Genomic DNA, 14,598 nt, shown 5'->3' with positions numbered 1-14,598 from the left:
AGAGATCGAGTAGGGCATTATTGCCATCTATTGTTAAGGAGTGTAATTGACCCTCCGTTTTTTTCTACTTCTTAGCATTTTGGACAAAGAAACGGCCAACAGCCCACTAAAAATGGGTCTGCGACCCACTTATGGATCCCGAATTGCAAGTTGAGAAATACTGTTTTAAACACTGGGTGACAGCCAAGAATCTGAGGGGGAAAAGATCTAGTCGTCATAACTACTCCATTACAAACATGCACACCCACTTTTTAGGATTTTGCTCAGTGACCATGAGCAAGGGCGGGATAACAACTTTGTGTCAAGTCATCCTCTCGACTCAACTCAGACCCGCAATGTCAGGATGACACATGTGATCATGAGATTTGATTGGCAGCCAAAAACACACAGACTAGCCATGTGTGATCAAACTTTGTTCAGCTCTGTTAACGATTGACAACTTTTGTGCATCATCCAACCACTTTAGACACACCAACAAGCACAAACAAACACGAGAGACACAAAAAAGACTGCTTTCGAGGAATCAAACGCTGCCTTCGGTAAAACTCGGAAATCCCATAACTCTTCTGAAAGTCATCACTGGCCCCTCCCATTGTCCTCCACCCCCAATATTTAGTTCATGTAACAATATATTTGTTGGCCTGGAAGGGATGGGCGCCACCTGGCTGTACTTTCCCAAGATACACTACAGGAAATTGTGCAGCCACAACCCTAGTGGTTAAGGAATCCACCCACCTGATTACCATGATACTTTGAATACATAATTTGCTTCAACTAGACATGAAAACTTCGAACTGGATAGCAGTCTAAGAAACTACCATATTTGGTAATTTTCAGTTGCGACCTAGCCAACTATTAAAAAGCACATACAGTACATGTGAACCGTTGGACACTAAAAAGCACTAGATTTTATAGCTTTGTCAATTTTAATGCAGGAAAACACAATCTTCTCCAGTGTACATACATACATATAGATACTGTACATATATGAGGGAGAGAGACAGAGAGAATATTAATAAAAAACAAACATGTGCTTGTTTAAAATCAGAAGTGGCAAACGGAAATCGAATGCAATCCTTGGAGTGGTTTATGCACGCACAAAGACTTTGTCTTACTTCAAAATAAAAAAGCTCTATACTTACATAGCAGTTTTGATGCAAGATTTTTTTTTTGTTTTTTTTACAATTTTAAAAATGTGTAATTTTTTTTAAAATTGATAGGCGTTTTTAAGGAGAGAAAAGTGGTAGTCTAACGCATAAAATGGGAGTGTCGGTGAGTATGACTTTTTGGCAATAGTCAGTAAAGGCCTGGCTATCTAGTAAGGAACATATTTAATTATGTAAAATTTACATATTTGTCAACTCGTTTTTTGTAAAACCCACCTCGTCTTTCCCATTTCAGTTCTAATCTGGATCGTCTCAGTCATTTGTAGCAGACAATAATGTCATCTTACAAACCTAGTCTGCTAAATCCTGCACTGCTACATACAGTATAATAATCAACACTGACTGTAAGTGGGGTAGGAAACTGAGAAAGATGCTGAAAGAATTGTTTTCTTTATTTGGTAAATAAAATAAATTTGTTTACAAAAAATATCTGTTTTTGTTTCACATGGTTTGTCTTGCTAAATATGTGCCTCACTGTGTTTGTTAGATTTATTTCCGCTGAATAATGAGAATAGATAGTTTTCTTGATATATCCTAAAGTAAACAGTCGCCCATACTGGATGGGTCCAATTATGCGGTTTGATGTTATCATGGTTCTACACTGTTATGTTTTTGGCCATTCAAATGAAAGTGTTAGGAGTACGGTGTTGTTTTTTCATCTCCCTGCTATAGTTATCTCTCAGGGCAAGAGATGAGAGGAATTGTCGAAGAGGGGGTGGCAAATTCGGTTATCAAGGCTTAAAAAAGCAGACCTAACACCCAAATCGTATCCGCGTGCGAGAGTTTGTTCTTAACGTTTCGTAAACGGGAGGTAATCAGGAACACAATGCAATTCTAAAATGTATAATAGGGAAACTTGGTCATATTTTTTTCCTGACTGTCTTGGCTGAACAGGAAACTTACCATAACTTGCCAGGCCAGACATTTGATTTTTCCTGCCAAGTACCAGCTATGACATTAACAGCACTTGTTTTTTTCCTGAGGCTAGCTAACAACTATCTGTACTTTTCTCAGATTCTCTCCACACAAGCCAAAACAGATTTTTTTTTTTACATATTGTAATGAAACAGCCTTAAACTCCAATATAACTAGTTTTTTTTAATATTCCAATGAACTTGTATTCAACAGACAAACCATCTACCTTGTACTCTTTGTAAAATCATAGCTATCAGACATCGAATAGCATAATTCCATAGAAAGACATAAAAAACACAAAAGTACAAAAACTACAGAACATGACTACTTTTGAACATTTATCGTAGTAATGTAGCCTGGGAGGTTCGTTTAACGAAACAACATTGTAATCATACAAATACCCATCCTACATGGTCGCCACCACTTGCACGGATATAGATCACATTATTAGGAACCATCTATAGCAGAGGTGGGAAAAATAGGCTCAGCAGGCCAGATGCGACTCAACAGGCTTTTTCATCTGGCCCTCCAACCGAAAATGGTCAAAATATAATAATGACAAGATATAGAATAGTAAATAAACTACTACTAATAAAAAAAATGAATTACTAAAAAAATAAATATTAATTTAGGTGCTTAAAACAGGGACCAAATATGTCAATTATCTTTTTTTCTGAATACTAATATTGATACTGAATATGATAGAAATACTACAAATATTCTACTACAATAATACTATAATACAAAAAAACTACAACATAAGTATTACAACAGAAATACATTACTACAAATTACAACTACAGTAATATTACAAAAATACAAAAGAAATACCAAAAAAAATAATACCATGTAAGTAGGACTATGGAAATATTTCAAAAATACTACAGCAATACTAGAAAAAAAAAACACTTAAGTAATACTAAAACACAAAAATACTACAACATAAACATTACGACAGAAATACTACAACAATACTACTACACAAATATTACGAAAGAAATGCTACAAAAATATTATAGTTACTTCAGAAATTCTACAATGGAAAAACTACAAAAGTACTGTCCCAACGACCATAGTGGTTAAGGGATCCATTGACCCACCCACCAATACTACAGAACTAAATATCAAAATTTGGTGATTATAATAGGGACCTAATATATGAATGTATTTTAATTGTGAGCATTTACAAACAAATTTGATTTAACTAATCATTTTTAAAACCAATATAAAGAATATAAACATATAGATGTATGCCTGTATATTTTTTCCAAAAGGTATTCAGGAGTGGCCCCATGGTCAATTTTTCAACCCATGCAGCTCACCACTCCAAATAGTTGCCCACCTCTGATCAATGGCAATCATTAATAAGGTGAGCATTTGGCTAAGGTTGACAGTTATTACTATATAACAAATTTACCACAAATAGATTTCACACTAGTCAATCGCAGTGCCATAATGTCTTGACCTTTGAATTAAAAACCCAAATTGGACGTACTTCCTTAAAAGACGAGTTTGATTCCCACACATTAATTCGTTTTGAAGCCTTCTAACCTTGATCAACAAAGGATGTGAAGGAATGGCGGCCGGAAGTGCACCTGGCTCTTCTCCCATGCGCATGCGCGTGGCACAGGGGGAAAAAGGTACTGCTGGCCCTTTAAAAGCTAAGATGGTATCCTTCTGAGGTTGCAGATCGCGCTTTCCATTTGTTCCCTTTGGCCGTTTTCGCCCGCAACTCCGTTCGTCAACACGATAAAAGAGCCGCACCGTACTGACAACGTCACAATGTGTCAAATGGAACGTGCACTTACTTTTTTGTGGCGGCTCTCCGTGTGCATCTCGTGGAAAGGGGCAAGGGGGAGGGCGGAGGGTGAGGGGGGTTGGGTGTGTATAGCTGTAATGTGGGGAAAGGGGGAGAACGGAGGGCTTATTGGAGAGGACAAGGAGGGGAAGTGGGCGGTGTGCTGTGGATATTCGCACGGTGGTGCGTGCCTCTTCTGTTCAATTCATGTCCGCGGCGTCGTTGTCTTTGCGACCCCCTCCGAAAATTCACAATAATAAATAAAATTGGAATAAATCAGCCAAGCGTCTGTGGTTGTTGCCGTTCGCCGCCTTGCATTGAAGGGCTGGGCTCTCTCTCTCTGCCTGTTCCTCCTCCGCCTCTCCCTGCTTGTGACCCCACCCTGCGTCCCCACCCCTCATCTCTGTCACTCACTTGCTGCGCAGAGAGAGCTCGATCGAGTCGAGCCGCTGCAGAAAGAGCGCATGTGGTGCACGGAAAAACACACGCAGTTTAATTTCAAAATGCATGGAGAGTGCCTCCGATGCCCCCTTCAATATTTGCTATCATGCGTGGAGAGCACCCATGTCACCTTACTGACGTCATCCGGAAGGCAAATTGAGGACACTCCAGCGGGATGGGGAGGGCTCTTGGTCTCGGCGCGTGCATGAAGGCCAGTGTTGGGCACGTTACTTTAAAAGGGTAATTAGTTATAGTTACTCACTACTTCTTTCAAAAGGTTACTGAACTCCGAGCCGAATTACCCTATAGTGAAAGTAACTAGTAGCTAGGAAAAATAACCTTTCCGAAGTTTTTGTATTTTAAATAATTTGAAATTTTCTGAGAACATTCAATACAAAACACAGCGTTTACGCGAAGGGATGGGATTCCGACTATTTCGGAGAACCGTTTTTTTCGGCTCGGGTCACTCAAAGGATATCTTTTGCAAGTGATGACTTAAACAGGTGGATAATAAAGAAAATAAAAAGAAGTTGGGGGTGTCAAGAGGAAAAATGCAATGAAAACAGGAAAAGGAAGGATAAAAAAAGAATACATTTTAAAAATAAATTTTGTATAGACACATTAAGAATGAAAACTGGAATTATAATTAAAGTATTTATAAATACACAAAAAATACAAAACAATTTCAACATCTTTATTCCCAACAAATTTATAGTCAACAACAACAAAAATTCATATTGATCAATGACTAGAGGAAAAAGGGTGTCTCAACGGGAAACAGCTGCAATGCACTACTCTCCGGTCTCCTGAAGTCCAGAATCAAGAGTCTTCAGCTGGTACAAAATGCTGCAGCGAGGCTTTTAACTAGGACAAAAAATTCCGATCACATCACGCCGACTTTGGCTAACCTGCATTGGCTCCCTGTTAGCCTAAGATGTGATTTCAAGTTTCTCTTAGTATTATACAAAATCATACATGGACTTGATCCCTCATATCTTTCAGATCTGATTTCCCCCTATGTTCCGGTCCGAGGCCTTCGTTCTGAGAGCGCCGGTCTTCTGGTGATCCCAAGAGTCAAGAAGTGTTCCGCTGGTTCGAGAGCGTTCTCCATCCGGGCACCGGTGCTGTGGAATGCTCTCCCCCCTGAGATCTGATCTGCAACCCCAGTGGAAATGTTTGAATCCAAGCTTAAAACACACTTCTACTCTATAGCATATGAATAACCTATACTTTTTGTGGACAATATATCTGTATTTATTGTGATTGCAACATCCTTTGCTGTCTGGTAATGCTGAAAGGGGGATGCCACATGTGCGGTCCCTTCTCAAGATTTCTTCATTTTCCTAATGTTGAGGTTTTTTGAGTTTTTCCTTGCCCTCATGTTGGTTCCAGATCAGAGGATGATGTAATAACAGTCTGAAAAATAGTCTGTGTAATAACCTGTGAAGCCCTTTGAGACTCTTTGCGATTAAGGGCTATACAAATAAAAATTACTTGACTTGACTTGATGCAAAGCTGGTTTCTATTAATTCGAAGAGTCTGCTCATAAAGACGTTTCTTTCACGAACGACACGAATCGTGTGCTGCCAAAAGTCAGCCCTCATTCACTTTTCTTCTGGCGCATTAGTCAATACTATATTTGTACTCGCTATCTAACCATACGAGAGTCGTTATTTTAAATGGTGGTGTGTTCCAAAAAGACATGACGGTAACAATGGAACACGGTGTAAGGTTTGCGGGGGCAGGCCGCTGTTGGCGTTCTGCAGTCAAAATAAACACCGCTTTGGACCCTCAGTAACGATAACGGCGTTGTAGAGACAAAACGATAAATAGTTAGATTACCCATTTACTGAAAAAAATAGTGCCGGTACGTAACAGCGTTATTTATAACGGCGTTATTCCCAACACTGGTGAAGGCTTTGCAGTATCTGATAAATATGACACCGTACACCAGTTGCTAGGACGCTAGCATGATCTGTTTTAACTCAAAGTCATTTTACGTCATCACTAGATCGCCACAGGATGCGCACGCATTGTGGACCCAAAACAGCAGGAGATGCAGTTCGAGTTTGAATGGAGCAGAGAAAGATTTGTGAGTTTTTGGATTCACAATTTATAAAAACAATATGCTCAGTTCTTGTGTGCACAGTAGGGGTGGGTTATAAAGGGATGTTTGGGACCATCTCATCTCATCTCATTAGCCGTACCGCTTATCCTCATTAGGGTCGCGAGGGGGCTGGAGCCCATCCCAGCCATCTCCGGGCAGTGGGCAGGGGACACCCTGAACTGGTTGCCAGCCAATCGCAGGGCACACAGGGACAGACCACTCATTCGCTCATTCACACCTATGGACAATTTGGACCGGCCAATTCACCTGAAATGCATGTTTTTGGAACGTGGGAGGAAACCGAAGTGCCCGGAGGCCAATAATTATTATTTAACTCCAATGAAAACTTTAAAAATATGAAAAATTATATTATATATATTATATACCAGAGCCATGTCCCCCTAGTGGGAGGTGGCTAGAGTCTTTTTCTGACTCTTTCTGGGAAATCGATACAGAGGAAGGGATTCCCAGCCCCCTCGCACTACCCAACTGAAGTGTTGGGAGTCATTAGGTGACCAAACCCCCCAATTCCAACCCCTAATGCTGAGCGCCAAGCAGGGAGGCAATGAGTACCAATGTTGTAAGTCTTAGGTATGACCCAGCCGAGGCTTGAACCAGCGACCTCCCAGTCTCAAGGCGGGCGCCCTACCCTAAGGCCACCGAGCAGGTATGTATGAAAAATATACATAAATATTTCTATTTTGTGACGATGGTCCTCTGCTGGAAGAGCAAGAGACGGAGGGCCAGCAACAGCTTCATGGCCTGCTGCTGCAGCAACTTCACACCCAAGTTGACGTAGAGAGGGGGATGTAGTCTCTCTGAAGCATTGTATTGCGTGTGTTTTTAACTGTTTGCATTATTTTACATTTACTGAATAGTTTTCCTGCACAAATTGGTTTAGGTGTGTGGCCAAGAAGAGGAGCTTTGCACCAGCGGCTCTATACCGCCAATTTGGCGAGCAAGCATCTGGTGTGCGGAGCCTATCTCAGAAAAAAGTCAGGAGGGTCATATAAAAAAAAGCAGCAACGTATCAAAAATACAAATAATGAATATCAATGTCAACAAGCCAACTAAGAAACCATCCACTACAAAATATTTGGAAAATGAAGTCATAGTCCAAATAGTGTAAGCAACGGTATAAAAAATAGAATACTTCTACTACACAGGTGTTAAACAGGCGGCCCGCGGGCCAGATCAGGCCAGCTAAGGGATTGAATCCGGCCCGCGAGACAACACTCAGAGAAACGCAAGAGAAAAACAAGCTGCAGGTTGAAATATGTCAACTTGATGTTGCCAAAGCCAGGTGCCTCTCACAAAGACACTGTACTTGTATTTGTTTCTCTCTCTCTCTGTCTCTCTCTCTCTCTCTCGCTCTCGCTCTCGCTCTCGCTCTCGCTCTCGCTCTCTCTCTGTCTCACTCTCTCTCTTTTCCACCCCTTTTCTCCCACTCTCTGTCTCTTTGACTCTCTGTGTCTCTATTTTTCTCTTCCTTTGTTGCTCTTTGTCTCTTTTTCTCTCTGTGTCTTTTTAACTTATTTTGCTTTAACTTCCTTTTTTCCTTTTCTCTCTTTTCTCTCTTCCTACCCTTCGCCCTTTCTTTTCTCTTTTCTCTCCTTCTGTCTTTCAATTTCTCTTTGGATTTTTTTCTTCCTCTCCCTTTCTTTTCCCCCTCTTACGAGTTTTTATCTTTTGTTTCTCACGCTCTCTCCCTCTCTCTCTTTTTCTTTCTTTGTCCTGCCCTCTCTCCCTTTCCCTCCCTCTTTCTCTTATTTCTTTATCTCATTTTCTTTCTCTTTAATCTACTATTCTGGCCCCCGACAGAATGTTTGTTCTATCGTGTGGCTCCCGAGTTAAAATGAGTTTGACACCCCTGTTCTACTACAACAACCGTTTCAGAAAAGTCAAACCAAAAGAGCAGCTGTTTTATAACAATGTCAACAAGACAACTAAAATACCTTCTGTCGCACAATTTTTGAAAAGAAAGTCAGTAATGAAAATAAAGTGTACACACAACTGCAATGAATTTGAAAGTTATAACGTATGTATAATCTTACAACCCAAAATAGGAAGACAGTATCGAGCCAATACCATAGTAATGATTCCATCCAAGTACTGACTCAGTATTGATAATATCGATATTTGGATCGAATGCCTGTAGACTGTAAGTTTGTTACTAATTGTGCTAGCTAGTAGATCATTTCTAATAATAATTTGTATACCAATAATACTAACATTGTTAACATAATAATTCGTTATGTATACTTTGTATATAATATATTTGATAATAATACATTAATATATTGTTAATAATGATTATTATTGTATAATTTTCATTATTGGGTAATTCTCTGTTTTGGGCAACATTTCATGTCCGCATCTTTCTCTTACCTTGATTTTGCTCTAAAATCTGCAAAACGTATTTAAAAAGTACTTTAATTATTCACTAGAAGTGTTCTAAATCGTTTAACCCTAAACGGAATACATTTTGAATATTACATTGTATTTTATTTAACTTTTTGGTGACACACATGCTCAATTTTATTGTGTACGTAGTGCATTGTAATCAACTTCGTTAAATATTAAAACCATATATGAAAAAAAATCTTTAATAATTTGATAAAATACACTAAACCTGATTTCATTATTAAATTAAATGTAAGAAATTTCTATTTTTACTTGATATTTTGTTTAAATTCTACATGTTCCAGTAGTAATTTTCCACCCTGTTAGAATTTGCTCAATTGCCCCCAAAAAGACTACAATTCCTAAAAGCGATTTACAGGAAGTGACATGAATTTGATCTTTACGAGAGTTCAACTATGGAAAAAGAGGCAAGCTTCAACTTTTACTATTTTTTTGTTATGGTCGAAATAAAATGTAATCCATCCATTCATTTCTACTCTCCATAGTTTTTATTTTATTCTAAAAGGTATTACACTTGTGTGAGGCACTCTTAAAATTCTACCCTGTTATGGCAAATTATCACTATTTTTTTATCGAGTACAATTTAAAAAAAACATTAGGATTAGCTTTTAAAGTTGAAAATTAGCTAGTTAAAAGTTGTTCAGCTAAGGAACTACAGGTAGATTAGCTAAAAAATGCACCCCTTGTTGACTTTGATTCCTAAGATCAAGTTGCTTTCTTGCAGCTTGCACATACTTTGTGCTTATTTAAGATGTTACTATTTACGATATACAAATACTATTAACACGTATTGCCATCAAAAACCTACAGCCTTAACAGTTTTACTTTTTAAATAACGTATCTGAAACTAAATACACATAATGGTTAGCGAGATGATTGTTGAAAATGTAACTACATTTCCCAGAATGCCAAGTACCGTTTGTCCACGCGAAAGTATTTAGGAGGAACTATTTTTTATTTTTGTTTATTTTCAAATAGTGTGTTAACGAACACGGGCTCATTATATTGACATTTTACATTTGTATGTCTCGGTGTTTTCTGTTATTGCGCGTAAGCAAAGAAGCGACTCAGTGACCGACGACACCCACAGCGTAATACAGTAACCTTTCCCATGATGCAACTTAGCGGAAGTGAAATTCCTACGCCGAAGTATGCGAAGGTAAATAAAGCGCGTTTGTTTTTCTCCTACTAATTTGCAGCTTTTTTTTTCGGGTTCGATTTCATTCATAACCACTCCAGCTCAACATTTATGGTTTAACTAAATAGTTTTATCTAAATTTAACTGTTATTGTGATGAGGATGTGAAGTCGAAAAGGTGACTATTCGGGTAATATTTGCTTGATTGTGGGCCGATGTTCACTGCGTCGTTATAAATGTGAGTAATTGATACGAACCGTAAAGCGTGATGCTGATTCGAAGAAATTATGAACTATGTCAAACACAAATTCTAATTCGTCTCATTTTAGTTCATTCTTGTTGTATCTTTTAGTAACTGGTGTTTTATTAATAACATTTGTATTAGTATTTTGAATCAATTATTCATTGTTTGCTGGTTTACACGTTGAGTAAAGGTCGTCGTTTGAGGTGTCCTTAATTATTCGAGGGTTCGATATTTTCTCTATTTAGTATGCGTTAACGATGTCCAACTGAGTTCAATGAGCCCGTACTCTTCAGTTTCCACTGCGCTTATCAGCTTTTGTCTTACTTTTATTAGAGCTGTTCGGGGCGAAAACATAATTGGTTCGAAGAATTTGGCCCTTGGGGAGTGTTGGAGAGTGACATCATTCTCGTCCCCACAGTTTTTTTTTTCTTTGCTATTTGGCAGTTTAGCATGAAAATGATGAAAGAACAAAAAGGCCTGCTTTGAGTCAAGTCCACATCCCAAGAGAGATGAAAAAAGGGTTTATTCGAGTGCGTCTAAGAAATGCATGTAGTTGGACATGAATCAGAAATGACTTGACTGTGTCTGCAATGATGACACAAGAGTAACAGAGTTCCAAACACTGTACAATTCCTTTAATTGTTTCAACTAATTTATAATTTACTTCATTTTTTTATTTAGTTTACACTTTTTTACTGTCTTCTACAAGAGACCCTGTGCAATATTTTTTTAATTTGGAGTGTTTTTTCACAGAAATCTGAAACAATTGCGCCTGACTAATTTGCCAATAGGCTGTTCTCTAAGAAGATAATATCAGGAGGCACTGCCAGTCCAAACATGATGACATCAAAAAGCTAACATGAAATGAACGCTGTGAAAAGGTGAAGCAATGGGAATCTGTTTTAACGGCAGAGCAGCACTTTTCACAATACCCTGCGGGTCAAATGAACATGCTACAAAGGCGAGTTACGAGGTTTCAACGCTGATCACCAAGCATGGAATTTATTAAGGACCCTTCAAAGAATGCCAGACTGAACAGTCAACCCTCACAGATTTACAGCTTACCAAATCTGGCCCATTTTCTTAAACGTTCTGACACTCCTGTTTTACAGACTTGACGAACCAATAAACAAATGAAACACGAACAAGGCAATTAAGGCTGTATAATTATTCTGTGTGTTTTAAGAGTGAGCAGGCAATTTTGTGAGGATGGTCCTCTGCTGGAAGAGCAAGAGACGGAGGGCCAGCGACAGCTTCATGGCCTGCTGCTGCAGCAACTTCACACCCAAGTTGACATAGAGAGGTGGATGTAGTCTCTCTGAAGCATTGTATTGCGTGTGTTTTTAACTGTTTGCATTCTTTTACATTTACTGAATAGTTTTCCTGCACAAATTGGTTTAGATGTGTGGCCAAGAAGAGGAGCTTTGCACCAGCGGCTCTATACCGCCAATTTGGCGAGCAAGCATCTGGTGTGCGGAGCCTATCTCAATTCCAGGCTTTGCAAGAGCACGAGCAAGAGCTGGCTGGCCTGCGGGAGCTAGGCCTCACGGACCCTGAGATTCAGCTATGGCAGAACAGAGATGCCCCAGAATTGCCTGAACAGGTAGCTGCCATGATTTCGTTTTGGGTAGAACATTTTTTGGTAAACCCTGTTTTTTGTTCCAGTGTCACGGGGTTTGTGCTGCTCCAGAGGTCAAGCGTCAGCGCCTGCAAGCCATCCAGGATAAGATCTCGGCCCGGGCGGAGCTTTTGGCAAAGCCCCAGCGCTTTGCGGCCAGCCGACCTCTCTCTCGTCGTGAGATGGAAATTGAGAAAGCACTTTTCCAGGGCAGTGACCGCAATGTTTTCCTTACAGCGCTCTATCATCATGGTAAGGAAGATACTGTGGGTCTTTTTAATCAATGTTTTTATATGTTGCTATTTTACTGAGCGTGTTTATTCATTGAGAACTCAAAGTTTGGATGCATGTTATAGTATCTAATATATTACCGTATTCAGGCAATGATTGATCAGTCAAAAGGATCACTGATCACAATGTGCAAACATTGAATGCAACCACATCTCTTGACCCACAGATACCTAAGGCCTTTTTTTAGTCACAACTTCCTAATCACTTGCACGGACGTTTCAAAATAAATGCAGTAATTTTTGATGGCTCGTGCGCAGGGGAAAGGCGCCTTTTGATTACTTGCCTCGTCCAGACTGAAACTGGCTAAGCATTGCCGTTTTGGGAAATTACCATATCTAGAGTTATAAGGTTTTATTTCAGTCTTATTTATATTTTTAATGATATGTTGGTACACATTAGATAGCAACTTGGCCTGGAAAGAGAAAAGTTTCTGCATATCACTCTCATCTGAATTTAGGATTATGATGAAATTCATGGATATCAAGCAGCTAGACCAAAATTCACTGTACCAGAGCCTAATATCAGAAAATGTAGAAAGCAGAAAGTTGTCTTTAAATATATGAATAAAACGGGAAAAAAAAGCACAACAATTGAAACAACTCTGGTATATCTCATGACTTTGAAGGACATTAATTCAATATTGTAGTTTCTTGGGGGGTATTGCGTTCATAGTTTATTTTGTCAATAAATAATTTTCATCATGGCCGCACATATTAAACACGTTTGTAGCTTAAATGCTTATTTTTGGTAAAGAAAATGTGAAACAAAACTTACTACTGATTTTTGATCAAAATATAGGCGTGCACGTTACTCACGAGTGTGTGTTTTACTCGAATCACTACCGTAGCATCAACGTGAAGAATTAAATACACCTTATCTTTTCAGATGAAAATGATCACAGTGGCTCACAAGCAACATCAAAAGATCCAATGGACTCCCTCTACAAAGATCTTCTCACCAAGCCACCTCAGGCTGTTGAAACCTCCAGAACAATACAGCTTTCTACAGATGTGCCATCAACTGACTCACTAAAGGAAGAAAACAGCCAATCAGAGGAATGCTCACTAGAACTGCCTGAGTGCTATTCTACTCCCTTGCTGCAAATCAGCCAGCCAATTAGGAGTCTGTCTGGAGCAGGGAGTGCCGGCCCACTTACTGTCACAGGTCCCGTGGCGAATGTGACGGACCAGGAAATCCAAGAGAATCGGGAAAGCCCAGAAGGAATCAGGAGCATCTCGAGATTCCAAAACTACCAACCTGGAAAACCCTCCAAAGTATGGCCTATAGATTTGTTCAAAACCAAAGATCGGTTCCCCTCTATTCATTTTGAAAGTATCGGTAGTTGCTATTTACGTTAAATTAACTGTGTTTTCCCATGGGTGGTACACAATTATGGCGAAGCTCTAAATCAGAATCGCAATGTATGACCCACTGGTTACTGGATAATGTGTGCGAGATCAAAAAGTGCCAAGCGAGGACAAGACCCAGCAATCTAGCAGAACAGCTCAAGTTTTTTTGTGTCTAATATATGAGAGGCCTAATCCAACAATCCCCCTGTATGAGTGGCCATAAGGGTCACTCAACTAAATAAGATTAAATGTTTCTAAATCAGGATGGATTTCTCTTATCTGTAACCTCCATTTTTGGTCCTCCTTGCAAGTTCAAAATCCATTCATTTTGTCTCTCCTTATTTTGAGTGTCTACTAAAGTTTAAACCTAACAGTCAGATATTTATCTCTCTAGGTGCTCTGTGTCAAGAACCTAAGCCCACAGGCGTCAGTTGCTCAGCTGGTGGCGCTGTTTTCTAGATTCGAGGGCAGTGGAACTCCCCTGCTGTATCGCCTCTTGACAGGACGTATGAAGGGTCAAGCTTTTATTACCATGCCAGGTGCGTATGCGCTGACTTTTAGACACATTGTGATCCTAAAGACAGTGAATTTATTTTGTGTGTGTTTACGTAGACATCGAAACGGCCCAGAATGCTTTGCAACTACTCCATGGTTACCGGTTGCTAGGGAAACCCTTGGTGCTGGAGTTTGGCCGTGAGCGAAGGAAGGCCGAGGAAGAGAAGACGTGAAAAGTAAACACAAACTTTTTAGATGTAACTGACATTGTATATTGTATTTTTTTGTTTTTTTGTTATAGTTGTGATATTAAATGTACATGGCTGGAGGGAGTGAAAATTTATAAGCACAACTTCGGCCATGAATTATTATGTGTATAGTTTTAATAAAAAAAATATATATTTTGATCTAATAGGGTTTCAGTTAATCCTTGGTCAATATATTCAGGTTTGAGTATCCATGAAAATGTTCCTCCAAATTTTCCTGTTGTTTACAGGGTTCCTATGGGTGCTTGAAATTCATGAAAATGCTTAAATTTTTGAATTTGTGTTTGAATTTTGGGTCAAGAGCTGGTAAATTTGATCATGTTTCTCAACAAATCTGCTTGAAAATG

General features: G+C 39.2%; 2 protein-coding genes across 4 annotated transcripts in view; one reads left to right on the top strand and one right to left on the bottom strand.

Annotated features, from left to right (window-relative positions):
• The window catches only part of klf8 (Kruppel like factor 8), a 66,245-nt gene extending 62,012 nt beyond the window's left edge, over positions 1-4,233 (bottom strand). Inside the window, exon 1 of the mRNA XM_088320467.1 lies at positions 3,890-4,233. Coding sequence (XP_088176593.1) covers positions 3,890-3,916 — 27 coding nt within the window. The 5' untranslated portion in view covers positions 3,917-4,233. The remainder of the gene's footprint in view (positions 1-3,889) is intronic.
• A 5,664-nt stretch (positions 4,234-9,897) lies between these two features.
• rbm41 (RNA binding motif protein 41) lies at positions 9,898-14,397 on the top strand. 3 transcript variants are annotated; one of them, XM_088320465.1, is made up of 8 exons: positions 9,977-10,010; positions 10,986-11,113; positions 11,419-11,535; positions 11,634-11,835; positions 11,898-12,102; positions 13,027-13,415; positions 13,885-14,029; positions 14,103-14,397. In XM_088320465.1, the coding sequence occupies exons 2-8, from the start codon at positions 11,097-11,099 to the stop codon at positions 14,216-14,218; spliced, it is 1,191 nt and encodes a 396-aa protein (XP_088176591.1). In that variant the 5' UTR covers positions 9,977-10,010; positions 10,986-11,096; the 3' UTR covers positions 14,219-14,397. The 3 variants fall into 3 exon arrangements, with proteins under 3 accessions (XP_088176592.1, XP_088176591.1, XP_088176590.1); XM_088320466.1 differs by lacking the exon at positions 10,986-11,113 and having other exon boundaries at positions 9,898-10,010; XM_088320464.1 differs by lacking the exon at positions 9,977-10,010 and having other exon boundaries at positions 10,240-11,113.
• Positions 14,398-14,598: the final 201 nt, after the last annotated feature.

The sequence above is a fragment of the Urocampus carinirostris genome, chromosome 17, assembly GCF_059441175.1.
Source record: "Urocampus carinirostris isolate Australia breed hairy pipefish chromosome 17, RoL_Ucar_1.0, whole genome shotgun sequence".
Classification (NCBI taxonomy): domain Eukaryota; kingdom Metazoa; phylum Chordata; class Actinopteri; order Syngnathiformes; family Syngnathidae; genus Urocampus; species Urocampus carinirostris.
This window is presented reverse-complemented; position numbering and strand designations above follow the sequence as displayed.

What these genes read in the sequence shown, in the direction of transcription:
- rbm41 (XM_088320465.1), top strand. An exon ending in CCCCAGAATTGCCTGAACAG is followed by an intron (nt 11,836 to 11,897) that starts GTAGCTGCCATG and finishes TTTTTGTTCCAG; the next exon opens with TGTCACGGGGTTTGTGCTGC. An exon ending in AACCTGGAAAACCCTCCAAA is followed by an intron (nt 13,416 to 13,884) that starts GTATGGCCTATA and finishes TTATCTCTCTAG; the next exon opens with GTGCTCTGTGTCAAGAACCT.